The sequence below is a fragment of the Musca autumnalis genome, unplaced genomic scaffold (assembly GCF_047663935.1).
Source record: "Musca autumnalis isolate F117 unplaced genomic scaffold, ASM4766393v1 scaffold_1, whole genome shotgun sequence".
NCBI classification, from domain to species: Eukaryota; Metazoa; Arthropoda; class Insecta; order Diptera; family Muscidae; genus Musca; species Musca autumnalis.
In genome coordinates this window covers 19,449,033-19,476,453 of record NW_027411644.1, presented here as the reverse complement: position 1 = coordinate 19,476,453, position 27,421 = coordinate 19,449,033, and the positions used below count along the sequence as shown (strand labels likewise).

Genomic DNA, 27,421 nt, shown 5'->3' with positions numbered 1-27,421 from the left:
TTTTAGTTCTGGAACAAAGCAAATATTTTTACAGTTCTCTCTTTTACGAGTTTTACTATTATAAAGTACGAAGCTAATATTGGATTTGGACAACAAGATAGAGCTGGCAAAAAATCGATGGCACTATCGATAACATGGATTATTTTTTTAAAAAACAATATCGATAGATGGTTTTGTCTATCGATATTATCGGATTAAAAACCCCTAACCTAAAATTCACTGAAATTAATAGAAATTCGATGCTTTTCGGTTTTGTGGATGTAAGAAAGTAAGCTGGTAGTTACACGTACAAATTTTTCAAAAAAGTAAAATGTATTTTTCTTAAATAAAAGCAATTGTTTTTTTTTTTCCTTTTTGATTTCTGTGAACTATTTGTGCAAAATTTCAACAAAAGCGTAGACATTTCCGCCATTTTCATTTCCAACTTAATGGTGGTGACAAATTAACGATAATATCGATATCAATCGATTTTTTAAACTATTATATCGAAAATATCTAATGTTGGGAATATCGATGGTTTGCCAGCTCTACAACAAGAACGATTATCAGCTTTTTTTGGTGTAGTACCTGTATTATTGTGCCATGGAACAAATGTCAAAGTCGGCATACCTGCCAATTAGAAGCCGGCATATTGCAACTTTTTGTTCGTTCAAATTCGTCGCGTAAATTTTTTTAATGCTATTCAGCGCCATATTTGTTTAATCTTTAAAAAGAGTTCAACGGAAAAATATGAAAAAACGAATCACAAATAGTTGGCCTGTTCCCGTACTTTATAAAGTGGTAAAAGTCGTAAAACTTGTAAAAGTCGTAAGCGATTTTCATATAAATTTTGTGTACGGGAACGCAAAATGTGTAAAAGTGGTAAAAATTGTAAAAACTTTTTAGTTCTGGAACAGAGCTAGTATGTTTCTAATAAAAAAATTGTACAAATGTATAAATTATATTGCGGAATTGTATACTTCGGGAGATATATGCCTCGAAATGCCACGAAGACCTGTTAATAAGAGAGGGATTTTTTTTAATAAAGTCTTAAGCTATTGAAAAAACTTACGATTTAAAAGAACATTTTTTGATTTTTTTCCGAACTAGTAAAGAAATTTGTTCCCAAACAAACTTTTTAAATATTTAATTTGCCGTTCAACGTTTTATCACATCGAGGATTGATTGAAGACCTCTTTAGTTCTTCAAGGAGTTGGATACATATCAATAATTGTGTTTGTCGATTTATACAAATACATTAAATGGCTTAGATGAACATATTAAACACACACAACGAGATCAATTCAACTTTGGAACTTGAAATTGGTAAGTACATATTAAATTGATTAATTGGAAAATTGGAAACTTTATCATAGGTAGTACTTTTGGCTTAACTCTAGTTTAGTAAAAACTTTCCGATTTTTTTTGAAACTTTTTCAGATGTAGATATTGTTGCGCTGATCACGGGAACGTAAAATTTTCTTGGGGACGGATCCGGTTATTGGACCCGAAAGTCCGGGTACAAAACCCGGCTCTACTGAGCCGATTGCTACAAAATTGGTATCATTGGAAAGCTTATGGATATACCTATCCTTTTTCCATAGAATCCTCAAGAAGGCGAAAATTTGGCCATTTAATGTAAGCCAGATTGTAGCTCACACTTTAACCTTTCCAAAATGTTGCATATTGCTGTAATGCGTTCTCTGGATCCAGAAATACCTATGTCCCTTACAATCTGACACACTTTAAGCGGGCACCTACAATGGGCTCATTTTTGACTTTTTGAGGGTTTTATGGAAAATCCGGGTCCAAAAATCAGTTTTTGGGTTATATCGCCTGACCACTTGAAAATAACGCCAACATATGACCACTTGTTGGATAGGTATTTCTATAAGCTTTACAATGATAGGACCAATGATAAACAATATCTACATCTAAATTTACTAATTTAAAAAAAATCGTGGAGTTTTTACTAAGCTAGAGTTGTTCCGTACTTTTTATACTGATTTCTACGACATATATATTTTTTATGAAATGCATAGTTCCCGAGATATGGTCATGTGAATTTCCGAAAATTCCCTTGTTGAATGCCGGTAACTTAGAGAAAATTTTTCAATTTAAAAGATATTTTGCTCCAGTGCCCTAGAAATGCTCCTGTCCACAGGAAAAAAATCTAGTTTGTTCTTTTTCTAGTTCAATGAACTCTGATCGTTTGTATGAAGAAATTGCGTGTACGTAACATCACACTTTAGTTTATGTGACGTTACTCATACTTTTGAATTCGTACAGTGAACTATGAACTAGATTTATATAACGCTAGTTTAGGTCATCTCCAGATCGATTTGAAATTTTTATTATAGGTAGCAATATTGATATCTTTTCAAAACTTATTGTTCGAAAGGAGGGCTCCTTACTATTTTTATTGTCAACCGTGGAGTAGTTAAAGTCATCTTCAAAAGCTTATACGTCTAGGGAAAGACATCATGTCCGACTAAGATTACTTTTGCCCATATAGAGCTTTCGAAAGTTGTCTTGTAGTCAAGAAAAATGTAGTAAGTGTCGAACGGGTTTTCTCCAAAATATTCACCATATATCAAGCCGAAGAATAGGTCGTTGGTGAACTTGCTGGTCCTAATGACGCTTTAACATGCCGGAATCTTTGCTTGTACCTTTACATTGTATGCGTTCCTCTTGCAAGCGGATGCTAACTAGCTGACTCAAACACTTTGTCATGGTGTCGGCTTCGATCTTGCACAACTCGGTTTTTACCCACTGTTTTTGTAAAAAGTTTTATCAATTTACTCGCCTCCGTCGGTTCCCATCGGGGTTTAACGTCACACTGGGTACTACTACATTTCTGTGTATAGTTACATCAAAAGGTACCGCAATGTGGGTCTCTTGTTTTTGACGTCAGATTTCAATTTATGAAATCCAGTGGCTTCAAACTGTCTATTCCATCGCTTATGTGTCAAAAAACCTCGTCTGAAAAACAAGGGAATTGACAGTAAAAATCCCCACTGCATTTCTTAAATATAAATATACTCTTATATGATGAAGTCGTGCATTATCGATATATTTTATGTAAAATGAACGAAAACTTTCCAACCAATCATGGCTGTCATCACTACGATTAGCACTGGTCAAGGCGAATTTTATTTTATCCATTTTTAACTCAAATTGGCAAGTGATTTTTAAATCTGGAAGCAGTTTTTCTCCATCAGTTCTTATTTTCGAGACAAAGCTCAGGGCCTAATTTTACGATTATTTTTCAGATATTCGTTTTAACCATGATTTTGTTTAGCAGATGTCGTGTGCTCGGTCTGAACAATTTTTGCTATATTCATAGTGAATATACATAAATGAAAAAATATAGAAGACCCATATCGGGATTCTAATAATATAATTCTGGTTTAAAATACGAACACTTTCCCAAGTCCGATATGGGTCTTCCATATTTATCCATGTATATTAACTATTGCTTTTCCTTTTTGGAATAGCTCACTCAATGAAGTCTGCTACTCGCTGAAAAGAATAAAGTAAAGAAAGTGCAATGACACACCTTAACGTTTTGTTAGTTTTCGAACACTGGTGGAATATGGTATATTAAATAAATGGTATAATAAAAGAGAGAAAATGCATTAATTACCGGCGTGAGAGATGAAACGAACGGCCATAAACGTCAGTTTCTTGTAGTTTTTATTTGCTAATCAACTTTTCGTGTCGTTTATTGTTTATTCATTCATTTGGTTTATCTTCTTATCATTGCGCTTTGCCTTCAATCGGTCAAGAGCAAAGTTCGTCCAACGTAACATAACCCGTCCCATAAACGAAAAAATGGCTGAAAATAAAGCTGTTCCAACTATAATCAAGATTATTCACATTGTTATAGATTTCATATTGGAGTTCGTCTTGGGCTGGTATTGGGGACCCAAGAAAGAATGTAGTCCACCCAGCGAGAAGGAGAAACCTGTTGTTTCAAAAAGTGCTGTCGAGTTGGCGACCTTAATTCGTCAGCGTAAACTTAAAGCATACGATGTTGTGAAAGTCTATTGCGAACGCATGAAAACAGTGGGAATATCAGAATTGAATGCAGTTGTTGATGGACCATTTACTGCAGAGGCCTTAAAAGAGGCAGAGAAAATTGATCGTAAATTAGATAATGGTGAATACACGGAAGATGAGCTAAAGTCTAAACCATTTTTGGGTGTTCCATTTACGACCAAGGATAGTACAGCTGTGGGTGGAAAACTCCATACATTAGGTTTGGTGTCGCGTAAAAATGAACGTGCCCCGGAAGATGCTGAATGTGTGAAATTAATGAAGGAAAGTGGTGCGATAATTATTGCAACAAGCAGTGTTCCCGAAGTGAATAGATGGATTGAAACCAGAAACAATGTTATTGGCCAGACGAAGAATCCCTATGACTTCAGACGTTCTGTTGGCGGTTCAAGTGGTGGTGAAGCTGCTCTCATTGCATCCTGTTCAACAGCATTTGGTCTTGGTACTGATATTGGAGGATCTATACGCATTCCTTCATTCAATTGTGGTGTATTTGGTCACAAACCTACCCGAAACATGGTAAATATGCGCGGATGTACCTTCCGTACTGGCAAAGAGGAACATACCATGGTTGCTGCCGGTCCCATGACACGTTATGCCAAAGACTTAATGCCCATATTTAAAGTGCTTGTAGGACCTGTTATGGCTGAGAAATTGAAATTGTCACAACCCGTTAATCTCAAGAAGCTGCGCTTTTTCTACATTCCCACCAATAATATGAAACAATGTAATCCCATTAACCGCGAAACCGAAATGGTTATGTATAAAATACGTAAACATTTCCATAATATTACCGGTGCTGAGGTAAAATTGGCCGTATTACCAAATTTGGAAATAACTGGTAAAATGTGGAGATATTGGATGACCCAAGAACCGGCTGGTCCTTTCAACAACATGTTGGGTAACGGCAGGGAACTCAATCCATTCGTTGAGCTATTTAAGAAATTACTTGGTCAAAGTGAATTTACAATGGCAGCAATCTTTGCATTAATCGATAGCATTTTGCCTAAAGAGAAAGAGGACTTAATGCGTTCGGCCACTGAACAACTGAAGAAGGCTTTACAAGATCTATTGGGTGATGATGGTGTTCTATTTTATCACAGCTCTCCACGTACAGCTCCCTTCCATTATTATCCATTGGTTAAGTTCCAGGACTTTGGTTATTTCTCCATTTTCAACGTGCTGCAAACACCTGTTACACAAGTGCCTATGGGATTAGATTCCCGCGGAATGCCATTGGGTATCCAAGTGGTAGCTAATTATATGAATGATCGTTTGTGTATAGCTGTTGCCGAAGAACTTGAACGTCAATTTGGTGGCTGGATTCAACCTTAAGTTTTGGCGTTCAAGGAAGAATTTCGAAAAGCATTCCTATTGCAAAAATTGTTGGTAGAGGTACGAACGGCAAGTACGTAAAAGCTTTATGTGTATTTTAATGACACATATTATGTACATAAGTATTGGTAGGGGTATTAAAGAAACGACTGTTTCTTAGATGTATGTATTGTATTTAATGCAATCAATAAACATATATTTTATACAAATATACAATTGTTGTTTTACATAGACCTTATTAAACATTTTCCAAAAAAAAGGATTACTTCCAAAAAATCAGCTCCTTCGTATTCGTGCATGAAACTGGGGGTTTATAGATCGAGTTCCCCACTACAGCAATTACTCTAGTATGGAACTCGATCTAAAGAAAGGAATTGACTCTTTCTTAAAGAAAGGGGTTTTCCATAGACAATTTCTAAAAGAAAGGATGCTTCTATAGATACTTTCTGAAAGAAAGGGTGTTTCATTAGATCCTTTCTTAAAGAAAGGGTGCTCCTATAGACCCTTTCTTAAACAAAGGGTGCTTCTATAGACACTTTCTTAAGGAAAGGGTGCTTCTATAGACCATTCTTAAAGAAAGGGTGTTTCAATAGACACTTTCTTAAAGAAAGGGCGTTTCAATAGACACTTTCTGAAAGAAAGGCTGCTGTTATAGACACTTTCTGAAAGAAAGGCTGCTTCTATAGACTCTTTCTGAGAGAAAGGTTGCTTCTATAGAACCTTTCAGAAAGAAATGGGCTTCTATAGACCCTTTCGGAAAGAAAGGGTGCTTCTCTAAACCCCTTCCGAAAGAAAGGGTGCTTCTATAGACCCTTTCCGAAAGAAAGGGTGCTTCTATGGACCCTTTCCGAAAGAAAGGGTGCTTCCTTAGACCCTTTCTGAAAGAAAGGGTACTTCTCTAAACCCCTTCCGAAAGAAAGGGTGCTTCTCTAAACCCCTTCCCAAAGAAAGGGTGCTTCTATAGACCCTTTCCGAAAGAAAGGGTGCTTCTTTAGACCCTTTCTGAAAGAAAGGGTGCTTCTATAGACCCTTTCTTAAAGAAAGGGTGCTTTTGTAGACCCTTTCTTAAAGAAAGGGTGCTTTTGTAGACCTTTCTTAAAGAAAGGGTGCTTTTGTAGACCTTTCTTAAATAAAGGGTGCCTCTATAGACCCTTTCTTAAAGAAAGGGTGCTTCTAAAGACCCTTTCTTAAAGAAAGGGTGCTTCTATAGACCCTTTCTTAAAGAAAGGGTGCTTCTATAGACCCTTTCTTAAAGAAAGGGTGCTTCTACAGACCCTTTCTTAAAGAAAGGGTGCTTCTACAGACCCTTTCTTAAAGAAAGGGTGCTTCTATAGACCCTTTCTTAAAGAAAGGGTGCTTCTATAGACCCTTTCTTAAAGAAAGGGTGCTTCTATAGACCCTTTCTTAAAGAAAGGGTGCTTCTATAGACCCTTTCTTAAAGAAAGGGTGCTTCTATAGACCCTTTCTTAAAGAAAGGGTGCTTCTATAGACCCTTTCTTAAAGAAAGGGTGCTTCTATAGACCCTTTCTTAAAGAAAGGGTGCTTCTATAGACCCTTTCTTAAAGAAAGGGTGCTTCTATAGACCCTTTCTTAAAGAAAGGGTGCTTCTATAGACCCTTTCTTAAAGAAAGGGTGCTTCTATAGACCCTTTCTTAAAGAAAGGGTGCTTCTATAGACCCTTTCTTAAAGAAAGGGTGCTTCTATAGACCCTTTCTTAAAGAAAGGGTGCTTCTATAGACCCTTTCTTAAAGAAAGGGTGCTTCTATAGACCCTTTCTTAAAGAAAGGGTGCTTCTATAGACCCTTTCTTAAAGAAAGGGTGCTTCTATAGACCCTTTCTTAAAGAAAGGGTGCTTCTATAGACCCTTTCTTAAAGAAAGGGTGCTTCTATAGACCCTTTCTTAAAGAAAGGGTGCTTCTATAGACCCTTTCTTAAAGAAAGGGTGCTTCTATAGACCCTTTCTTAAAGAAAGGGTGCTTCTATAGACCCTTTCTTAAAGAAAGGGTGCTTCTATAGACCCTTTCTTAAAGAAAGGGTGCTTCTACAGACCCTTTCTTAAAGAAAGGGTGCTTCTATAGACCCTTTCTTAAAGAAAGGGTGCTTCTATAGACCCTTTCTTAAAGAAAGGGTGCTTCTATAGACCCTTTCTTAAAGAAAGGGTGCTTCTATAGCAGCGACGACCACAGAAATACAACCAAAGCGAAGACATGTATGAACGTATGAGTGAAAAAAGCAACAACCACATTATGTTTTTGTTTGTTTTCATTAATTTACACTGTACGTGAGAGAGAGAAGCAAATGCAAAAACAACTCAGTGGGCGCCCTCACTATACGATCTAAGCAAAAAAGCTCGTCCCTGTTCTATAGACCCTTTCTTAAAGAAATGGTGCTTCTATAGACCCTTTCTTAAAGAAAGGGTGCTTCTATAGACCCTTTCTTAAAGAAAGGGTGCTTCTATAGACCCTTTCTTAAAGAAAGGGTGCTTCTATAGACCCTTTCTTAAAGAAAGGGTGCTTCTATAGACCCTTTCTTAAAGAAAGGGTGCTTCTATAGACCCTTTCTTAAAGAAACGGTGCTTCTATAGACCCTTTCATAAAGAAACTGTGCTTCTATAGACCCTTTCTTAAAGAAACGGTGCTTCTATAGACCCTTTCTTAAAGAAACGGTGCTTCTATAGACCCTTTCTTAAAGAAAGGGTGCTTCTATAGACCCTTTCTTAAAGAAACTGTGCTTCTATAGACCCTTGCTTAAAGAAAGGGTGCTTCTATAGACCCTTTCTTAAAGAAAGGGTGCTTCTATAGACCCTTTCTTAAAGAAAGGGTGCTTCTATAGACCCTTTCTTAAAGAAACTGTCCTTCTATAGACCCTTTCTTAAAGAAAGGGTGCTTCTATAGACCCTTTCTTAAAGAAACTGTGCTTCTATAGACCGCATAAGTGCCGAAAGGTCGGAAATTTTACAACTGAAGCAATTACTGCAACAACAAATGAAAAACAAAGTTGCCCCCAATACAAGCCAAGAAAATGTTATTTCACCTTTACCCGGTACGGAGGACTATGAACGCATCGTTGAACATTTTATGCGTGAAAATGTTCTGCTGGAGAACAAAAAACGTATGCTGGCCAAAGAAATATTTGAAGAAAATAAGCAATGTATTGCCTTGCAAGTTGAACTAGCAATGCAAAAGATTTCCATATAAATAATAATTTGTAACAACGTCATCATCATCTTTATACCTATATTCATCTAAAATACTCAAACATGACACAATTAATATTTATTATATTATATACTGATCTATAAACATAACATGGTTATAAGTGTCTACATTATTTTCAATGAACAAATAGTAAGCTAATCCATACGTAAATATTTGTCTAAATGTCGATCAAATGCTAAAAGCTGAATAAAAACAAATACACATGTTAAACGTCTTTGGTTTCACCTTGAGATATGTTTAATTGCAAATGGAATTGTAAAATTGCAGAAATAAAATGCAGCAAGAAAAATGCATTTGGCAACAAAAGGTACGTATGTACCTTAAAGCCGATTCTTTATGGAAGTCAGAAGGGTCTATAGAAACATGCTTTCTTTCAGGAAGGGTCTATAACAGCATACGATCTTTCAAAAGCAATCTTTCAAAAGGGTTCTATTTCCTGCAGAAAGGGTCTACAGAAGCACGCTTTCATTTAGAAAGGGCCTATAGAATCACGCTTTCTTTCAGAAAGGCTCTACAGAAGCACGCTTTCTTTCAGAAAGGGTCTATAGAAACGCCCTTTCTTTCCGAAAGGGTCTATAGAAACGCCCTTTCTTTCCGAAAGGGTTTATAAAAGCATCCTTTCTTTCCGAGAGGGTTTATAAAAGCATCCTTTCTTTCAGAAAAGGTCTAGAGAAGCAACCTTTCATTTAGAAAGGGCCTGTAGAAGCACGCTTTCTTTCAGAAAGGCTATATAGAAGCACGCTTTCTTTCCGAATGGGTCTATAGAAGCACCCTTTCTTTCCGAAAGGGTTTATAGAAGCACTCTTTTTTCCGAAAGGGTCTATAGAAGCACCCTTTCTTTCTTAAAGGGTCTATATAGACATCCTTTCTTTCCGAAAGGGGCTATAGAAGCACATTTCTTTTAGAAAGGGGCTATAGAAGCACATTTCTTTTAGAAAGGGGCTATAGAAGCACATTTCTTTTAGAAAGGGGCTATAGAAGCACATTTCTTTCCGAAAGGGTCTATAGAAGCACCCTTTCTTTCCGAAAGGGTCTATAGAAGCACCCTTTCTTTCCGAAAGGGTCTATAGAAGCACCCTTTCTTTCCGAAAGGGTCTATAGAAGCGCCCCTTCTTTCCGAAAGGGTCTATAGAAGAACCCTTTCTTTCCGAGAGGGTCTATAGAAGCACCCTTTCTTTCCGAGAGGGTCTATAGAAGCACCCTTTCTTTCCGAAAGGGTCTATAGAAACACCATTTCTTTCAGAAAGTGTCTATAGAAGCAGCCTTTCTTTCAGAAATTGTCTATAGAAGCACCCTTTCTTTCAGAAATTGTCTATAGAAGCACCCTTTCTTTCAGAAATTGTATATAGAAGCACCATTTCTTTCAGAAATTGTCTTTAGAAAGGTTTCATAGAAGCAGGCTTTCTTTTAGAAAGGGTCTATAGCAGCGTCGCCCATAATATTTCCATCAATACTACAGCATATGTGTATGCATGGGTGAAAAAAACAACAACCACATGATATTCATCGTTTGTTTATTTACACGTACACTGTACGTGAGAAAGAGAAGCAAATGCAAAAACAACTCAGTGGGCGCCTCACAATACATCTTTGCAAAGACAGCACGACCCTGGTCTATAGAAGCAGCCTTTCTTTTAGAAAGGTTTCATAGAAGCACCCTTTCTTTCAGAAATTGTCTATAGAAGCACCCTTTCTTTCAGAAATTGTCTATAGAAGCACCCTTTCTTTCAGAAATTGTCTATAGAAGCACCCTTTCTTTCAGAAATTGTCTATAGAAGCACCCTTTCTTTCAGAAATTGTCTATAGAAGCACCCTTTCTTTCAGAAATTGTCTATAGAAGCACCCTTTGTTTCAGAAATTGTCTATAGAAGCACCCTTTCTTTCAGAAATTGCCTATAGAAGCACCCTTTCTTTCAGAAATTGTCTATAGAAGCACCCTTTCTTTCAGAAATTGTCTATAGAAGCACCCTTTCTTTCAGAAATTGTCTATAGAAGCACCCTTTCTTTCAGAAATTGTCTATAGAAGCACCCTTTCTTTAAGAAAGGATCTATAGAAGCACCCTTTCTTTAAGAAAGGATCTATAGAAGCACCCTTTCTTTAAGAAATTATCTATAGAAGCACCCTTTCTTTAAGAAAGGGTCTATAGAAGCACACTTTCTTTAAGAAAGCGTCTATAGAAGCACCCTTTCTTTAAGAAAGGGTCTATAGAAGCACCCTTTCTTTAAGAAAGGGTCTATAGAAGCACCCTTTCTTTAAGAAAGAGTCTATAGAAGCACCCTTTCTTTAAGAAAGGGTCTATAGAAGCACCCTTTCTTTAAGAAAGGGTCTATAGAAGCACCCTTTCTTTAAGAAAGGGTCTATAGAAGCACCCTTTCTTTAAGAAAGGGTCTATAGAAGCACAGTTTCTTTAAGAAAGGGTCTATAGAAGCACCCTTTCTTTAAGAAAGGGTCTATAGAAGGACAGTTTCTTTAAGAAAGGGTCTATAGAAGCACCCTTTCTTTAAGAAAGGGTCTATAGAAGGACAGTTTCTTTAAGAAAGGGTCTATAGAAGCACCCTTTCTTTAAGAAAGGGTCTATAGAAGCACCCTTTCTTTAAGAAAGGGTCTATAGAAGCACCCTTTCTTTAAGAAAGGGTCTATAGAAGCACCCTTTCTTTAAGCAAGGGTCTATAGAAGCACAGTTTCTTTAAGAAAGGGTCTATAGAAGCACCCTTTCTTTAAGAAAGGGTCTATAGAAGCACCGTTTCTTTAAGAAAGGGTCTATAGAAGCACCGTTTCTTTAAGAAAGGGTCTATAGAAGCACAGTTTCTTTATGAAAGGGTCTATAGAAGCACCGTTTCTTTAAGAAAGGGTCTATAGAAGCACCCTTTCTTTAAGAAAGGGTCTATAGAAGCACCCTTTCTTTAAGAAAGGGTCTATAGAAGCACCCTTTCTTTAAGAAAGGGTCTATAGAAGCACCCTTTCTTTAAGAAAGGGTCTATAGAAGCACCCTTTCTTTAAGAAAGGGTCTATAGAAGCACCATTTCTTTAAGAAAGGGTCTATAGAACAGGGACGAGCTTTTTTGCTTAGATCGTATAGTGAGGGCGCCCACTGAGTTGTTTTTGCATTTGCTTCTCTCTCTCACGTACAGTGTAAATTAATGAAAACAAACAAAAACATAATGTGGTTGTTGCTTTTTTCACTCATACGTTCATACATGTCTTCGCTTTGGTTGTATTTCTGTGGTCGTCGCTGCTATAGAAGCACCCTTTCTTTAAGAAAGGGTCTATAGAAGCACCCTTTCTTTAAGAAAGGGTCTATAGAAGCACCCTTTCTTTAAGAAAGGGTCTGTAGAAGCACCCTTTCTTTAAGAAAGGGTCTATAGAAGCACCCTTTCTTTAAGAAAGGGTCTATAGAAGCACCCTTTCTTTAAGAAAGGGTCTATAGAAGCACCCTTTCTTTAAGAAAGGGTCTATAGAAGCACCCTTTCTTTAAGAAAGGGTCTATAGAAGCACCCTTTCTTTAAGAAAGGGTCTATAGAAGCACCCTTTCTTTAAGAAAGGGTCTATAGAAGCACCCTTTCTTTAAGAAAGGGTCTATAGAAGCACCCTTTCTTTAAGAAAGGGTCTATAGAAGCACCCTTTCTTTAAGAAAGGGTCTATAGAAGCACCCTTTCTTTAAGAAAGGGTCTATAGAAGCACCCTTTCTTTAAGAAAGGGTCTATAGAAGCACCCTTTCTTTAAGAAAGGGTCTATAGAAGCACCCTTTCTTTAAGAAAGGGTCTATAGAAGCACCCTTTCTTTAAGAAAGGGTCTATAGAAGCACCCTTTCTTAAAGAAAGGGTGCTTCTATAGACCCTTTCTTAAAGAAAGGGTGCTTCTATAGACCCTTTCTTAAAGAAAGGGTGCTTCTATAGACCCTTTCTTAAAGAAAGGGTGCTTCTATAGACCCTTTCTTAAAGAAAGGGTGCTTCTATAGACCCTTTCTTAAAGAAAGGGTGCTTCTATAGACCCTTTCTTAAAGAAAGGGTGCTTCTATAGACCCTTTCTTAAAGAAAGGGTGCTTCTATAGACCCTTTCTTAAAGAAAGGGTGCTTCTATAGACCCTTTCTTAAAGAAAGGGTGCTTCTATAGACCCTTTCTTAAAGAAAGGGTGCTTCTATAGACCCTTTCTTAAAGAAAGGGTGCTTCTATAGACCCTTTCTTAAAGAAAGGGTGCTTCTATAGACCCTTTCTTAAAGAAAGGGTGCTTCTATAGACCCTTTCTTAAAGAAAGGGTGCTTCTATAGACCCTTTCTTAAAGAAAGGGTGCTTCTATAGACCCTTTCTTAAAGAAAGGGTGCTTCTATAGACCCTTTCTTAAAGAAAGGGTGCTTCTATAGACCCTTTCTTAAAGAAAGGGTGCTTCTATAGACCCTTTCTTAAAGAAAGGGTGCTTCTATAGACCCTTTCTTAAAGAAAGGGTGCTTCTATAGACCCTTTCTTAAAGAAAGGGTGCTTCTACAGACCCTTTCTTAAAGAAAGGGTGCTTCTATAGACCCTTTCTTAAAGAAAGGGTGCTTCTATAGACCCTTTCTTAAAGAAAGGGTGCTTCTATAGCAGCGACGACCACAGAAATACAACCAAAGCGAAGACATGTATGAACGTATGAGTGAAAAAAGCAACAACCACATTATGTTTTTGTTTGTTTTCATTAATTTACACTGTACGTGAGAGAGAGAAGCAAATGCAAAAACAACTCAGTGGGCGCCCTCACTATACGATCTAAGCAAAAAAGCTCGTCCCTGTTCTATAGACCCTTTCTTAAAGAAATGGTGCTTCTATAGACCCTTTCTTAAAGAAAGGGTGCTTCTATAGACCCTTTCTTAAAGAAAGGGTGCTTCTATAGACCCTTTCTTAAAGAAAGGGTGCTTCTATAGACCCTTTCTTAAAGAAAGGGTGCTTCTATAGACCCTTTCTTAAAGAAAGGGTGCTTCTATAGACCCTTTCTTAAAGAAACGGTGCTTCTATAGACCCTTTCATAAAGAAACTGTGCTTCTATAGACCCTTTCTTAAAGAAACGGTGCTTCTATAGACCCTTTCTTAAAGAAACGGTGCTTCTATAGACCCTTTCTTAAAGAAAGGGTGCTTCTATAGACCCTTTCTTAAAGAAACTGTGCTTCTATAGACCCTTGCTTAAAGAAAGGGTGCTTCTATAGACCCTTTCTTAAAGAAAGGGTGCTTCTATAGACCCTTTCTTAAAGAAAGGGTGCTTCTATAGACCCTTTCTTAAAGAAACTGTCCTTCTATAGACCCTTTCTTAAAGAAAGGGTGCTTCTATAGACCCTTTCTTAAAGAAACTGTGCTTCTATAGACCCTTTCTTAAAGAAAGGGTGCTTCTATAGACCCTTTCTTAAAGAAACTGTGCTTCTATAGACCCTTTCTTAAAGAAAGGGTGCTTCTATAGACCCTTTCTTAAAGAAAGGGTGCTTCTATAGACCCTTTCTTAAAGAAAGGGTGCTTCTATAGACCCTTTCTTAAAGAAAGGGTGCTTCTATAGACTCTTTCTTAAAGAAAGGGTGCTTCTATAGACCCTTTCTTAAAGAAAGGGTGCTTCTATAGACCCTTTCTTAAAGAAAGGGTGCTTCTATAGACGCTTTCTTAAAGAAAGTGTGCTTCTATAGACCCTTTCTTAAAGAAAGGGTGCTTCTATAGATAATTTCTTAAAGAAAGGGTGCTTCTATAGATCCTTTCTTAAAGAAAGGGTGCTTCTATAGATCCTTTCTTAAAGAAAGGGTGCTTCTATAGACAATTTCTGAAAGAAAGGGTGCTTCTATAGACAATTTCTGAAAGAAAGGGTGCTTCTATAGACAATTTCTGAAAGAAAGGGTGCTTCTAGAGACAATTTCTGAAAGAAAGGGTGCTTCTATAGGCAATTTCTGAAAGAAAGGGTGCTTCTATAGACAATTTCTGAAACAAAGGGTGCTTCTATAGACAATTTCTGAAAGAAAGGGTGCTTCTATAGACAATTTCTGAAAGAAAGGGTGCTTCTATAGACAATTTCTGAAAGAAAGGGTGCTTCTATAGACAATTTCTGAAAGAAAGGGTGCTTCTATAGACAATTTCTGAAAGAAAGGGTGCTTCTATAGACAATTTCTGAAAGAAAGGGTGCTTCTATGAAACCTTTCTAAAAGAAAGGCTGCTTCTATAGACCAGGGTCGTGCTGTCTTTGCAAAGATGTATTGTGAGGCGCCCACTGAGTTGTTTTTGCATTTGCTTCTCTTTCTCACGTACAGTGTACGTGTAAATAAACAAACGATGAATATCATGTGGTTGTTGTTTTTTTCACCCATGCATACACATATGCTGTAGTATTGATGGAAATATTATGGGCGACGCTGCTATAGACCCTTTCTAAAAGAAAGCCTGCTTCTATGAAACCTTTCTAAAGACAATTTCTGAAAGAAATGGTGCTTCTATATACAATTTCTGAAAGAAAGGGTGCTTCTATAGACAATTTCTGAAAGAAAGGGTGCTTCTATAGACAATTTCTGAAAGAAAGGCTGCTTCTATAGACACTTTCTGAAAGAAATGGTGTTTCTATAGACCCTTTCGGAAAGAAAGGGTGCTTCTATAGACCCTCTCGGAAAGAAAGGGTGCTTCTATAGACCCTCTCGGAAAGAAAGGGTTCTTCTATAGACCCTTTCGGAAAGAAGGGGCGCTTCTATAGACCCTTTCGGAAAGAAAGGGTGCTTCTATAGACCCTTTCGGAAAGAAAGGGTGCTTCTATAGACCCTTTCGGAAAGAAAGGGTGCTTCTATAGACCCTTTCGGAAAGAAATGTGCTTCTATAGCCCCTTTCTAAAAGAAATGTGCTTCTATAGCCCCTTTCTAAAAGAAATGTGCTTCTATAGCCCCTTTCTAAAAGAAATGTGCTTCTATAGCCCCTTTCGGAAAGAAAGGATGTCTATATAGACCCTTTAAGAAAGAAAGGGTGCTTCTATAGACCCTTTCGGAAAAAAGAGTGCTTCTATAAACCCTTTCGGAAAGAAAGGGTGCTTCTATAGACCCATTCGGAAAGAAAGCGTGCTTCTATATAGCCTTTCTGAAAGAAAGCGTGCTTCTACAGGCCCTTTCTAAATGAAAGGTTGCTTCTCTAGACCTTTTCTGAAAGAAAGGATGCTTTTATAAACCCTCTCGGAAAGAAAGGATGCTTTTATAAACCCTTTCGGAAAGAAAGGGCGTTTCTATAGACCCTTTCGGAAAGAAAGGGCGTTTCTATAGACCCTTTCTGAAAGAAAGCGTGCTTCTGTAGAGCCTTTCTGAAAGAAAGCGTGATTCTATAGGCCCTTTCTAAATGAAAGCGTGCTTCTGTAGACCCTTTCTGCAGGAAATAGAACCCTTTTGAAAGATTGCTTTTGAAAGATCGTATGCTGTTATAGACCCTTCCTGAAAGAAAGCATGTTTCTATAGACCCTTCTGACTTCCATAAAGAATCGGCTTTAAGGTACATACGTACCTTTTGTTGCCAAATGCATTTTTCTTGCTGCATTTTATTTCTGCAATTTTACAATTCCATTTGCAATTAAACATATCTCAAGGTGAAACCAAAGACGTTTAACATGTGTATTTGTTTTTATTCAGCTTTTAGCATTTGATCGACATTTAGACAAATATTTACGTATGGATTAGCTTACTATTTGTTCATTGAAAATAATGTAGACACTTATAACCATGTTATGTTTATAGATCAGTATATAATATAATAAATATTAATTGTGTCATGTTTGAGTATTTTAGATGAATGGGTATAAAGATGATGATGACGTTGTTACAAATTATTATTTATATGGAAATCTTTTGCATTGCTAGTTCAACTTGCAAGGCAATACATTGCTTATTTTCTTCAAATATTTCTTTGGCCAGCATACGTTTTTTGTTCTCCAGCAGAGCATTTTCACGCATAAAATGTTCAACGATGCGTTCATAGTCCTCCGTACCGGGTAAAGGTGAAATAACATTTTCTTGGCTTGTATTGGGGGCAACTTTGTTTTTCATTTGTTGTTGCAGTAATTGCTTCAGTTGTAAAATTTCCGACCTTTCGGCACTTATGCGTGCCTGCAATTGTGATTTCCATGCTAAGAGTTCTTGATTTCCCAATTGCAGCCGAAGGAGGGTGGCATAATCCGGATGAGATTTTGATACCATCAATAAACCTGTTTCTTCATCCACATACATGCCGTCTGAGTTATTTGTGTGAATGACAGGTGGAGGAGCCACTGAAACATACTCTTCGCTCTTTTTGTTGGCATCGCTTATGAAATCTTTGTTACTTTTGGGGGATATACTGTTGTCAGTTGTTTCCAATGTCACCGCTTTTTGCAGTTTGGTTGTTTGTTCCACATCGATTACCTTAGGCAAAGATGATTTATTTGTTGTTGTGCTAGATTGTTTGCTGGAGGAATCTACAGTATCATTGTCATTGGCCTCTACCTCATCTATAGATTTCTCACTTTTACCCCTTTCAAAGGTTTTCAATTTTCTCTTTAACTGGGTTATAATACGTTGGACTTCCCACAATTGCTCCTCCCGTTTCTTGGTAACATAGCCAGCATTCATTTCGGAATGTATTTGATTTAATAAACTTTCTTGTTTGCATAGCTCTTTTTGAATCTCTTCCGGAGTGTCTGGTAATTTGGGGCTAGATGATGTTATAGGTGGAACGTATCTAGGAAGTAAAAAAAAATAATTTTATTTATGGGTAAAGGTGCAGGAAAATAATTCTACTTTATTAGAAAATTAACAAGGCCTGCAAAACGCAATTGTTTTTCGATTTTCTTCATTTGGAATACAATTAATAACTGGCATTAGCAGCATCATTTTCCTTATCTACTCATGAGTGAGTTTATCTTACAAAAACATCATATTTATCATTGCAACTATGTACACATGTAGCTGATTAGGGGAGATGCGAGAGTAAGTATGTAGGTTTGAGTAATGCCTGCTTTTATTAGTCTCACATTCCATCATTTCACCTTTGTTCATTTTAGATTCTACATTCAATAGCTAACAAAGTACATAGTTTACCTATTTTTGTTATTGGAATGACTTCGCTTGAAAATAAGATATTAAATTTCAGTTGATATTGAGCGTTATAAATGCAAAATGAGCAATGAGCGCAAACTTCCACACATCGGGTGCCACCATGGAGCTAGCATTTGTTGACAAGCAAAAATAAAGTTGACTTCAAGACTCCGGCAAGACAAAATTAAAACCCCTCAACGTAATATTGGTTTATGTCATTGGTGTCCAAAATAAATGAGAGAGATTGTTGAATTGTCCCTGACATAGCTCTCATTTGAATTCGTTATTCTATGTTGTTACGACAACGTGCAGGCGTTGACATCAATGGTTTATATTTCCTTTCCTTTGAATTTATAATTTTGATTTCTAATTTTACTGATATTTGTTGGTAGCAGAAAAAAGATTACAGAATCCCACTACAGGCCTGCACTCATTGAAAGCTTCTGGCATGTTTATGGTAAATAGCTTTTTTATAAACAATATTTTTATAGCAATACAACGAAAGCTAACAAAGGCACATAGTTATGCCATGCTACTACCCACTAAACAAAATTCATTCATAACTATTGTTTATGCTAATTAAAAGAAGATAGATATACAACTTACTTGACAAGTTTAACATCTGGAAACAGGGTGGGGCAATAGCAAAGCAATGTTACTAAAAGACGATGTGACATTTGTAGCGGTGGACTCAGCAACATTGCCAAAGATTGGGCATTTAATTTGTTATTCTTTTCATGCTGGATAACTGAATCGAAATGCAAAAGTAACCATGACAATAAGATTTTGTTGCACTTTGGCAATTGCTCTAAAAGCGATGTAATCTCTTCTTGCTGTTTTGTGACCTTGGGATGAGAGGCCACCTCTTCAAATCGTGTTATGAGATCTGTTGTTAAAACCGGTTCCGGCAGCTCCCTAAAAAAATCAATCCATTTTTAATTTAAAATACAATTACAAACACTCGCTTAATATGGTTATTACTTTAAAAACAACTTCAGCAGACCACATGCTGTGGGCACATCCAACTCATCCGATTCCGTTAGGCGTTCTCGATTGTTATACAGCCTTTTGAAATGCTGCAGACGTGTTTTGGTGGGCTCAACCCGGTATATTTGATCATTTTTCAATCCATGTTCCTGCAAATAATCAATGCAGTCACGCACCACCAGCGGTAAGTCCAGACCATCATGACATCGACTGCGTTCGGTGGCCAAACTAACGGAGACTCCAAACACGGGAGAACACAACTCCAATACCTCTTCAGAATTTATGCTAGACTGATGCTTCACCTTTTCCTTTTTATCCTTACGTTCCTTGTCCTTTTCCTTATCTTTGGACTTCTCCTTTTTATCTTTCTTATCTTTGTCCTTTTTCTTGTGCTCCTTTTCCTTGTCCTTATCCCCATGTTTGTCCTTATCTAATTTATCCTTTTGCTTGTCATCATCTTTGTGATCCTTATCAAGTTTTTCCTTATCCCGAGACTTTTCTCTCTTATCTTTGCTTTTTGAAGTGGTAAATTTGAAGGTTTTGGATTTTTTCGATTTAGATGGACTTCTGAAATTGAAATACAATTATAGAACCAGTGTATAAATTGTCGATGCTTTTAAAAATCATATTCTAGACGTTTACTTTGCATCTAATTCCTCTTCGGGTGAACTCTCTCCCTCTAGAGCTGCATATCCTCTATCTTTGCTTTTATCCTTTTTATCCTTGCGCCGACCAATAAGGAGGTCCTTCTTACTTACCTTGTCGTGGTCACCTTCACTGTCTATTCCAACATAGAAACATTATTCTAAGAATTTCATGACCACAATAAAATGGCCACAACAACTTACAGTCACTTTCGTCTTTAATTTTCCTTGACTTGCCTCCTTCTGTTCCCTCAGACGCATATAGGCCAGGAAATTCTTTTTCCACATCTGGGCTGTCAAGGTCCATTGTTTTGTTGTTTTATTCTGTTAATTAATTTTTTGTTGTTTTTTTCCTGAAAATTTTATGCAAATTTTAGAGTTTTGTAGTTCCGGACGAACTAGTTCAAATTAACTATTCCCACGGTAGAACATTTGGAACTACTTCCGGCTCATTGAAATACATGCAATATATGGCGTTATAAACACACTAGAGCTCTGTTCCTTTACGTGCAAGAATCTTCGAGTTTTACCACTTTTTACTCGAAAAGCGTTCCTTTTCTTCAGACACCATACAATTCATATGGGAGCAGTTTGCAACTTTTACCACTTTTGCCGGTCTTACCATTTTCAAAAGTAAAGGAACAGACCATAGATTTACTAAATCCAGTTATATATAGCTCTGTTCCTTTACGTGCAAGAATCTTCAAGTTTTACCACTTTTTACTCGAAAAGCGTTCCTTTACTTCAGACACCATACAGTTTATATGGGAGCAGTTTACAACTTTTACCACTTTTGCCGGTTTTACCATTTTCAAAAGTAAAGGAACAGACCATATGTAAACGTAGTAGAATGAGCCGAAAAGGTACCCAGCAAACCAAATGACGGATGTCCGACACGTCTGAAAATTTTCGGAAGCAAACTCGTTCAGATTTTGTTCCGATTTCTAAACGATTTTCGGAGAGGAAATAGTTCAGATTTTGTACCGATTTCGTTCCAATTTCGGAAAGAAATTTCCTTTCCGAATTTCCCAAGGATTTTCTTCAGATTTCGTTACGAAATCGGACCGAAATCGATTCGATGTCGCTTCGACATTTCGTTCCGAAATTATGTCAACCACTTCATACAACTTTCTTTAAGATATCGTTACGATTTCGGATCAGATATCGGACATATCGTCCGAATTTTGTTCCGATTTCGGTACGATTGGTTTGCGAAAGAAAAGATCGAGGTTAGTGAACTAGATTGCACATTGGTTCACTTTGGTGAATAAGAGGACACGGATAGGAACACGAAAGAGATTAACCAATAAAAATGAGTGAACAAAACAAAGCTGTCAGATGAGAATGAGGTGTGAAGCAAAATGAGATTGTTACGAAGCAGACATGGTAAAAATGATAATCAGCTGATATTGGACAACGAAGCCAAGCGAGTACTACTTTTCCGTCGATGATAGTTTGTTATTGCCCACAAATCAGAAACAATCGATTGTTTGCCAGAACTAATACAAGCCATTTCTTTACATCTCGCCACTATTTTACAAAGTATTTCAGTTTTTTCTTCCAAAAATGCCATTTGTAATAAAAACATTACAAAAATCACACTTGGAACCACTGAGACTATGCGATCTGCATGATATTATAGCATTGTGTAAAATAGCTTTTGATTATCTCTCAAATGGTCCACAGGAGCAAATTTACGAGGCCATAGCTAAGAAATACAACATAACACCCATTGAAGTACAACAAGCTGTGGAAGCACTGATTTCAATACTCATTGAAGCAACAAAATGTAATGCAGACATAGATAGTGTTAAGGCTCCATTAATGCAGTTGGAAGGTTTTAAGGATGAAGTGACCGATATTCTGGCACAATTTGTAACCAGCAAAAAGAAATTCATAGAGGGTTCCATAAAATCGGCAAATATAAGGGCGTATCGACTAGTCAATCTTGAGTGGAGACTTGAAGTTCGACTAGCATCCAGGGCTCTCATGAAGCAAAGTCAGGTGTTTGTTACAATGAAATTGTATTTACACACAGAACCAAAGAATGAAAATCGCGATTTGTTAGATGATTCACCAAATCGAAGGGAAGAGATACATGAAGATGAGAAAAGAAATCGCAAAGATTTATTAATACAAACTGATGTAAATAGTCTGGTGCATATGATACAATCATTGGAGGAGGCTCTTATGGAATCGAGATCACGACGTATACGCAATATTGTGGCAGCGATACATTAAGCAACTAGTATTTGACATGTAAATAAAAATGTATGTATATTTTATTAAAACTTACACATAAAGTCTCTCTAATATAGCTTAAAACAATCTATTCATTATTTGTTAGCAGTTCTTGGGCGGCTGCCTTCATCAGTTCCTTTTTCTTTTGACGATCGGCCTTTTTCTCTTCTGGGGATTTCTTAAGACCCTTAACTCGACGTGTTTGAATCTTGCCAATTTCTTGTTTACCCAAATGTATGCGTCCATGGGTATTGCCCAGTTCATCATGAGTAATGTTCTTCTTTTTGCTAACCTTAAGTTGCTTGGGTTGTTTGCGTGCCTGTTTGAACAGATCTTCGGAGGCAATTTTTGTGCGTCTAATAGAGAAATCGGCAGAGGGTCCAATTTCAACTAACTCAATACGTGGCGTCCTCTGGCCGGATTTTTTGAGTAGAATTTTATAGGAACGTAGTAGAATATTATGATCCTCTGTGCATGTAAAGCTCATAACATGTTCAATGCCTTGTAAACGAATGGCCTCTACCTTATCCTTTTGGAAGGCATCGATTAAAAGATTCTTTAAACGTCGCAGCTCCTCCGATTGTGACCATTTGGGTCCATTGAAAACCAAACAAGGTTTAACACATGTGCCAATCTTTTCTGTTTTGAATTCGGACATTGCCTGATACCGCTTAATGCCCAATTCTACCATATCAAGGATTTCGTTTTCATAAATGCGTCCCAATATTAAGTTATTTGGCCTTTTCTTTGATGTTGAACCAAATGTGAACATGGCACAGTCATTTTTCTGAGTCAAACTGGAAAAGGAGGAATACGAAGTAAATCATAATCATTCATAATTTTCACGGTTGTATTTTGTTTATTATACTCACAATTCCAATGATGTGGGATCTTCAAAGGGTGTAATATCATTATTTCTATTCAAAACCTTCACCAAAGGTTTCTTAAGCTGTTGCATGTCTTTCATGCAAGATTTAACATCTCCTCCACATTTTCGTCCATCCAAGAAGAGCATGTTACGAGGACCTTCAATCAGTTGTGGCTCTCGGGCCATTAATACCTTTTTACCCTTGCGGGTTTTTGGCTTCCTAAAAAGTAAGGAATTGATTTTTTTAATTTATTTTGCAATATTTTTAATTATTTTATTTAAAATACCTTATTCTTAGCAGAGACATCACTTCTGTTTTCCGTTCCCGATGTTTATAAAAAAGAAAATAAAACACGTGTATTTGACAGCAAGAGAGTGAAAGAAACAATTGTTTACTTGCCGAAGGTTGCCACTCTTTCAAATTACATTATAACAAGGGGAAAGTGGAAGAGGCAAATTTCTTTGTTGCTAGTACTTCTTGCAATAAAAAAGAAGAAATTTCGACGAATACAATACAAAAACATATTTTAGTATTAAACAAGTTATTATTAATAATATTTTCTTCAGAGATATAAATTCGGGTCCGGCATCATTTTTGTATACAGTGGCATCTCTGCGCAGCACAAAGAGAGCAACATCACACCACTCTCTTTTGAATTGACATTTGGAAACAACAGATTCTTTGGAAGATTTTTTGGAAATAACATTGAAAAAAATGGGCAAAACTTCAAAGGACAAGCGCGATATATACTACCGTCTTGCCAAGGAGGAGGGTTGGCGTGCAAGGAGTGCTTTTAAGTTGTTGCAAATCGATGAACAGTTTCATATATTAGATGGTAAGTAGGTTTGATTTTAGGTTTACATCTCATTTGGAGCTTGTATTGATATGTATGTATGTACATTATTGTAGGAGAGCCTACTCCTGAAATTAGGATCGCTGTAGTTCCAAAAATATTTATGTTTTTTGTTTGTCTTTTAAACGTATCATCTAAAACATAAGTCTGTTTTCCTCCAAGGTGTCACAAGAGCTGTTGACTTGTGTGCCGCTCCTGGCAGCTGGTCCCAAGTCCTTTCCAAGCGTTTGTATGAAAACAGCGAGGACAAGGAGAAAGTGAAAATTATTGCTGTTGATTTGCAGGCAATGGCTCCCTTGAACGGTATCATACAAATCCAGGGTGATATTACTAAAATTCAAACTGCCAAAGCTATAATAGATCATTTTGGAGGAGAAGACCAAAAAGCCCAGCTGGTTATATGTGATGGAGGTAAGAAACCTGGAATAGTTAGAATTTACCCATACAAATATGTATGATTTTTTTATAAAATTACAGCTCCCGATGTTACTGGTCTCCACGATATCGATGAGTATATACAAAGTCAATTGCTTTTGGCAGCGCTGAGTATAACAACACACGTCTTAATGCCGGGTGGCAATTTTGTTGCCAAAATATTTAGGGGAAAAGACACAAGTTTGTTGTATTCCCAATTGAGAATATTTTTTGAAAAGGTCTCCATAGCTAAACCGGCAAGTTCCCGAAATTCAAGTATAGAAGCATTTGTGGTTTGTCAAAACTATCGCTGTCCCTCGGGATATATACCACAAATGATAAATCCCATGATAGATGATGTTCAAGTCATACAAAATGCTACAGATTCTGAGGTGAATCGACAGCTGATACCATTTGTTGTATGTGGAGATTTAAGAGGGTTTGATTCGGATATGTCATATAGTTTAAATGTAAGTTGAACTAGAATTTTATATCACTTCATACTTTTAATAAACATTTTTTCTGTTTAAAAGTTGGATGATGATTCAGAGTATACGTATCGTGAAGTTGTACAGAAACCAATATCTCCTGCATATAAGGAAATCCTGGATAAACTCAAGAATTGTTCCATTAAACACAAAGCCATAACAGTGAGACATGAAAATGAAACAGATTCAAATGAAACCAAGGAGAATTAATGGAAGATATTTTAGAACATATTTTTAACAATAAATTTAACTCCAAAATGGTAAGAAAAGTATTTGGTTTAAATTTCTAGGAAAATCAAGTCTGTTAGAGGTGTGTGAGAAAAGAATGGGGTCCCAAGAAGGGGTCAGTCTATCCCTCGTTAATTCAATATATCTGTCATAAACCTCTTAAAAATGTCAGTAGACATTCCATTCCATATTTCATTAAAATGAAATTTTTAAGTTTCATTTGATTGTATAACAATTTTTAATTCAACATTATTTTTTTAAATACTTAGCTAATATTAAACTACATTTATATTTACAATTGTTTTTTAATTAAAGACATATTCTTTAAATGAATCTGATGATTCTTTTTTAGATGTTATAGACGTTGGTGTAGTTTTCAAGCCATATTTATACATTTTATTCAGACTTTCTGGAAAATCAGGTAGTAGATTATTAAAGTTTTCCACATGTTGGGTATGCTGTTCCGTCCAAATTCCATCTCCAGTGAAATGAAATTCACTTTCAATTAAATACAAAACCAGGGTAAGCATTTCATTTGTTGTCAGCTCTTCAGAGTTTTCATTGGATTTGAGTTCATTTATGAAATCCGAAGTTTTAAGATGTATTAACTTTTCCTCTATTCGCTTTCTAAAAAAAACAAGATGATAATATAAAAGATGATTAACATACTATCTAACCAAAACATACATTGGATATAGCATAATGTGTATGTTATTGTAAATATCTTCAGTACTAAATTGTTTCTCCAGTAAAAACTCGTAGCATTGCTTCACTTGTATGGCAGGTATATGACACCAATTGGGATGTCTGGATAGTAAGCTGCGTAAATTGTTTTCTGATTTATTCATTACGTTGGACAGATAAACCACAACATCGCGGCCTTTAGTTTTGTCCGAACCATCACGGGCAAATCTGAAATAATACAGACATACAATAATCATTTCATTTTAATAAACTAAATCATAAAAAAATACCTTGCAAATGCTTCCGAACTACATGACAATATATGCAATGAAGCACAACGAACCTTTAATTGGTTCAAATAATCCAATCTCAGTCGTGCCTTGTTTTGATAATGTACCAAACGCAAAACTCTAGGATTCGAGCTCAGAACCTTGAATTCTTCAACTTCATTTAAGTCCTTCAAACGCTCCAGCACCGTATCGGGCCCCAGAGTCAATATTTCTAAACATCTTAATATGGCACCTTCTCCAATACCAAATTCTTTAATATGCTGCATAGTGGTTAGTAAAGCATCACAGGAAGTCATCATTATTTTTGGCCTTTTAAACAACAACTCTTTTATATCCTGGCCATCTATTGTTGGCACTTCATTTAGTATACGCTTGACATTTTCCGCATCAGCATACAAAAGAAAGGCATTTTTTATTATGCGTTCATAAGAAAAATTTAAATCTCTTGTTAGAACATCAATGATGTTTTGTACAGAAGAAAAACTCTTATGACGTATACGTCCATATGTCTTCCAAATCTTTTCAATATCACTTGCCGTTGCACCCAATTTCTGTTTGAGATAACAATTTAGAATATGCTGGCGTAAGAATTTCAATTCCATACTTTCACTACATTCATAATCTTTGGATAATTCAACTTCAATATCGCTAAATGTTGTACGTAAACGATCAATGACATTTGTATCGTATGGTATATAACGAAATGCTTTCAACGATACAACACTACGATTCATGGCAGATACAAATTTTGCCAACAGAGGAATTGTTATAGCCTCAAACCCACATTCGTTAAGGACAACATAACGATTCTCCAAGGTCAATTCATTCGTATACAAAATCATTGGCCTAGTAAGTATATCATCCACAGTGAACTCGAGTTTGTTCAGGGCCTTTGCTGAGTTTAAAATATCTTTACTTTTGAGGTTTTTCAATTCGGGATGTTTGTTTAAGACCGAATGCCATTTCCAATAATTCGAACCTATGCGAATATATTAAAAATAGATTGAAAATATTACAACTAAACTTCATAATTAACTTACCAATATGTTTGGCAAAGAAACTTGCTCCCACTTCATCATTGACATCCAATGATGTCTGTGATCTTTTAGTAGCATAATTTCTCGGAAGTACAACCATGCATTGACGAAAGAATTTGTTGCGCATATACATCATATTTAGGTCATTAGATATTTCACTAATAAATTAAAAATTTGTCCAGTTACCGGCATTCAATTCCTGGAAATGATGGGAAAGGACAGATGTGGCAAGAAACCTGCAATTAGAGAAATTAGTATAAAATCATTTGCTTTCTCTGATTAATGAATTTACTTTACCTTTTATTGTTAAATCGAGTGTTTTAAATAATGCCTTTGTTAATAATTTTTTATTATTTAATAAACCCTAGCATCGAAGATATTTCGATGTTTCCCCCAATAAATAACATCTGTGCGTTTTAAAATTTGACAATCAGCTGATGACTACCTGATATAACGGTGATGCCAAATTGTTAGCAGCATGATACAATTACTTATGGCTATATTACACCATATGCTTTTTCACAGGTAGGTAGTCACTTTGGGTATGCTAATATACAGACCAGGGGCTCAATTCTGTTTCTATGAAAATGTGAAATGAAAACTTTTATAAAGGAAAATACTGTCAAATGAAAAATATTATAAAGGAAATGATCGATCTTGAACTGCTAAAATAAAATATTGTGAATTAAATTCTCATACAAATTCTCATTTTACGTGTACAACATTAACCCCCATTATTATAAGTATTCTTTTGTTATAGTTTGGATTTACCGAACAAATTTATAGCGTTCTGGTTAACTTCAAGTTAAAAGGGATGTGAATTCCAATGAGGAGGTATTAACTTTCTATGTAAAAATTATATTTTTAATGCCTCCAAATTGGTATATTTTGCGTTTTCAAATCCATCAGATAGTAAAAAAACACATGTAATAATGGCCCTAAGTTTATTTGTTTTCTTTTTTCGAAAATTTTTTTTTGTACAGTTTGACACTTCTATACCTCACAGCGAATTCAAATTACAAATATGAATTTTGATAGCTCAAATCTAAATCA

The 27,421-nt window shown here is 36.3% G+C and overlaps 6 protein-coding genes across 7 annotated transcripts; 3 read left to right on the top strand and 3 right to left on the bottom strand.

The window, feature by feature from the left end:
* The first annotated feature begins 690 nt into the window (after positions 1 to 690).
* On the top strand, positions 691 to 24,398 carry Trm7-32 (tRNA methyltransferase 7-32). Its single transcript, XM_073969219.1, has 5 exons — positions 691 to 1,305; positions 22,941 to 23,209; positions 23,390 to 23,638; positions 23,705 to 24,111; positions 24,175 to 24,398. Exons 2-5 carry the CDS (start codon positions 23,089 to 23,091, stop codon positions 24,337 to 24,339), a joined length of 942 nt encoding a protein of 313 aa, XP_073825320.1. The 5' UTR covers positions 691 to 1,305; positions 22,941 to 23,088; the 3' UTR covers positions 24,340 to 24,398.
* Positions 3,556 to 5,582, top strand: LOC141394571 (fatty-acid amide hydrolase 2). The gene has a single exon (XM_073969195.1). It carries the CDS (start codon positions 3,814 to 3,816, stop codon positions 5,371 to 5,373), a length of 1,560 nt encoding a protein of 519 aa, XP_073825296.1. The 5' UTR covers positions 3,556 to 3,813; the 3' UTR covers positions 5,374 to 5,582.
* Rlip (Ral interacting protein) lies at positions 16,166 to 19,715 on the bottom strand. Of its 2 annotated transcripts, none has more exons than XM_073969148.1 (5): positions 19,469 to 19,715; positions 19,263 to 19,401; positions 18,615 to 19,187; positions 18,240 to 18,548; positions 16,166 to 17,277 (listed from the first exon to the last, which is right to left on the bottom strand). In XM_073969148.1, the coding sequence occupies exons 1-5, from the start codon at positions 19,569 to 19,571 to the stop codon at positions 16,395 to 16,397; spliced, it is 2,007 nt and encodes a 668-aa protein (XP_073825249.1). In that variant the 5' UTR covers positions 19,572 to 19,715; the 3' UTR covers positions 16,166 to 16,394. The 2 variants fall into 2 exon arrangements, with proteins under 2 accessions (XP_073825249.1, XP_073825259.1); XM_073969158.1 differs by having other exon boundaries at positions 19,379 to 19,401; positions 19,469 to 19,706.
* On the top strand, positions 20,831 to 21,505 carry LOC141394592 (COMM domain-containing protein 2). The gene has a single exon (XM_073969234.1). It carries the CDS (start codon positions 20,831 to 20,833, stop codon positions 21,503 to 21,505), a length of 675 nt encoding a protein of 224 aa, XP_073825335.1.
* Positions 21,516 to 22,786, bottom strand: Non3 (Ribosome production factor 2-like protein Non3). Its single transcript, XM_073969208.1, has 3 exons — positions 22,661 to 22,786; positions 22,378 to 22,593; positions 21,516 to 22,302 (listed from the first exon to the last, which is right to left on the bottom strand). Exons 1-3 carry the CDS (start codon positions 22,678 to 22,680, stop codon positions 21,594 to 21,596), a joined length of 945 nt encoding a protein of 314 aa, XP_073825309.1. The 5' UTR covers positions 22,681 to 22,786; the 3' UTR covers positions 21,516 to 21,593.
* Positions 24,399 to 24,571: 173 nt separating the features above from the next.
* mTerf5 (mitochondrial transcription termination factor 5) lies at positions 24,572 to 26,950 on the bottom strand. The gene is made up of 5 exons (XM_073969183.1): positions 26,666 to 26,950; positions 26,372 to 26,604; positions 25,332 to 26,310; positions 25,045 to 25,269; positions 24,572 to 24,984 (listed from the first exon to the last, which is right to left on the bottom strand). The coding sequence occupies exons 2-5, from the start codon at positions 26,502 to 26,504 to the stop codon at positions 24,663 to 24,665; spliced, it is 1,659 nt and encodes a 552-aa protein (XP_073825284.1). The 5' UTR covers positions 26,505 to 26,604; positions 26,666 to 26,950; the 3' UTR covers positions 24,572 to 24,662.
* Between the last annotated feature and the right edge of the window lie 471 nt (positions 26,951 to 27,421).

Excerpts from the sequence above, each read along its gene's own strand:
- LOC141394571 (XM_073969195.1), top strand. The coding sequence starts at position 3,814 with ATGGCTGAAAATAAAGCTGTTCCAACTATAATCAAGATTATTCACATT.
- Rlip (XM_073969148.1), bottom strand. The coding sequence starts at position 19,571 with ATGGACCTTGACAGCCCAGATGTGGAAAAAGAATTTCCTGGCCTATAT. Across the intron at positions 19,402-19,468 it reads AATTAAAGACGAAAGTGACT|ACAGTGAAGGTGACCACGAC; the intron begins GTAAGTTGTTGT and ends ATGTTGGAATAG. Across the intron at positions 17,278-18,239 it reads CCAGATGTTAAACTTGTCAA|ATACGTTCCACCTATAACAT; the intron begins GTAAGTTGTATA and ends TTTACTTCCTAG.
- LOC141394592 (XM_073969234.1), top strand. The coding sequence starts at position 20,831 with ATGCCATTTGTAATAAAAACATTACAAAAATCACACTTGGAACCACTG.
- Non3 (XM_073969208.1), bottom strand. The coding sequence starts at position 22,680 with ATGTCTCTGCTAAGAATAAG. Across the intron at positions 22,594-22,660 it reads ATGTCTCTGCTAAGAATAAG|GAAGCCAAAAACCCGCAAGG; the intron begins GTATTTTAAATA and ends CTTACTTTTTAG. Across the intron at positions 22,303-22,377 it reads GATCCCACATCATTGGAATT|TTTGACTCAGAAAAATGACT; the intron begins GTGAGTATAATA and ends CTCCTTTTCCAG.
- Trm7-32 (XM_073969219.1), top strand. The coding sequence starts at position 23,089 with ATGGGCAAAACTTCAAAGGACAAGCGCGATATATACTACCGTCTTGCC. Across the intron at positions 23,210-23,389 it reads ACAGTTTCATATATTAGATG|GTGTCACAAGAGCTGTTGAC; the intron begins GTAAGTAGGTTT and ends TTTTCCTCCAAG. Across the intron at positions 24,112-24,174 it reads ATATGTCATATAGTTTAAAT|TTGGATGATGATTCAGAGTA; the intron begins GTAAGTTGAACT and ends TCTGTTTAAAAG.
- mTerf5 (XM_073969183.1), bottom strand. The coding sequence starts at position 26,504 with ATGATGTATATGCGCAACAAATTCTTTCGTCAATGCATGGTTGTACTT. Across the intron at positions 26,311-26,371 it reads TTTCTTTGCCAAACATATTG|GTTCGAATTATTGGAAATGG; the intron begins GTAAGTTAATTA and ends ATATTCGCATAG. Across the intron at positions 24,985-25,044 it reads CACATTATGCTATATCCAAT|AAAGCGAATAGAGGAAAAGT; the intron begins GTATGTTTTGGT and ends TGTTTTTTTTAG.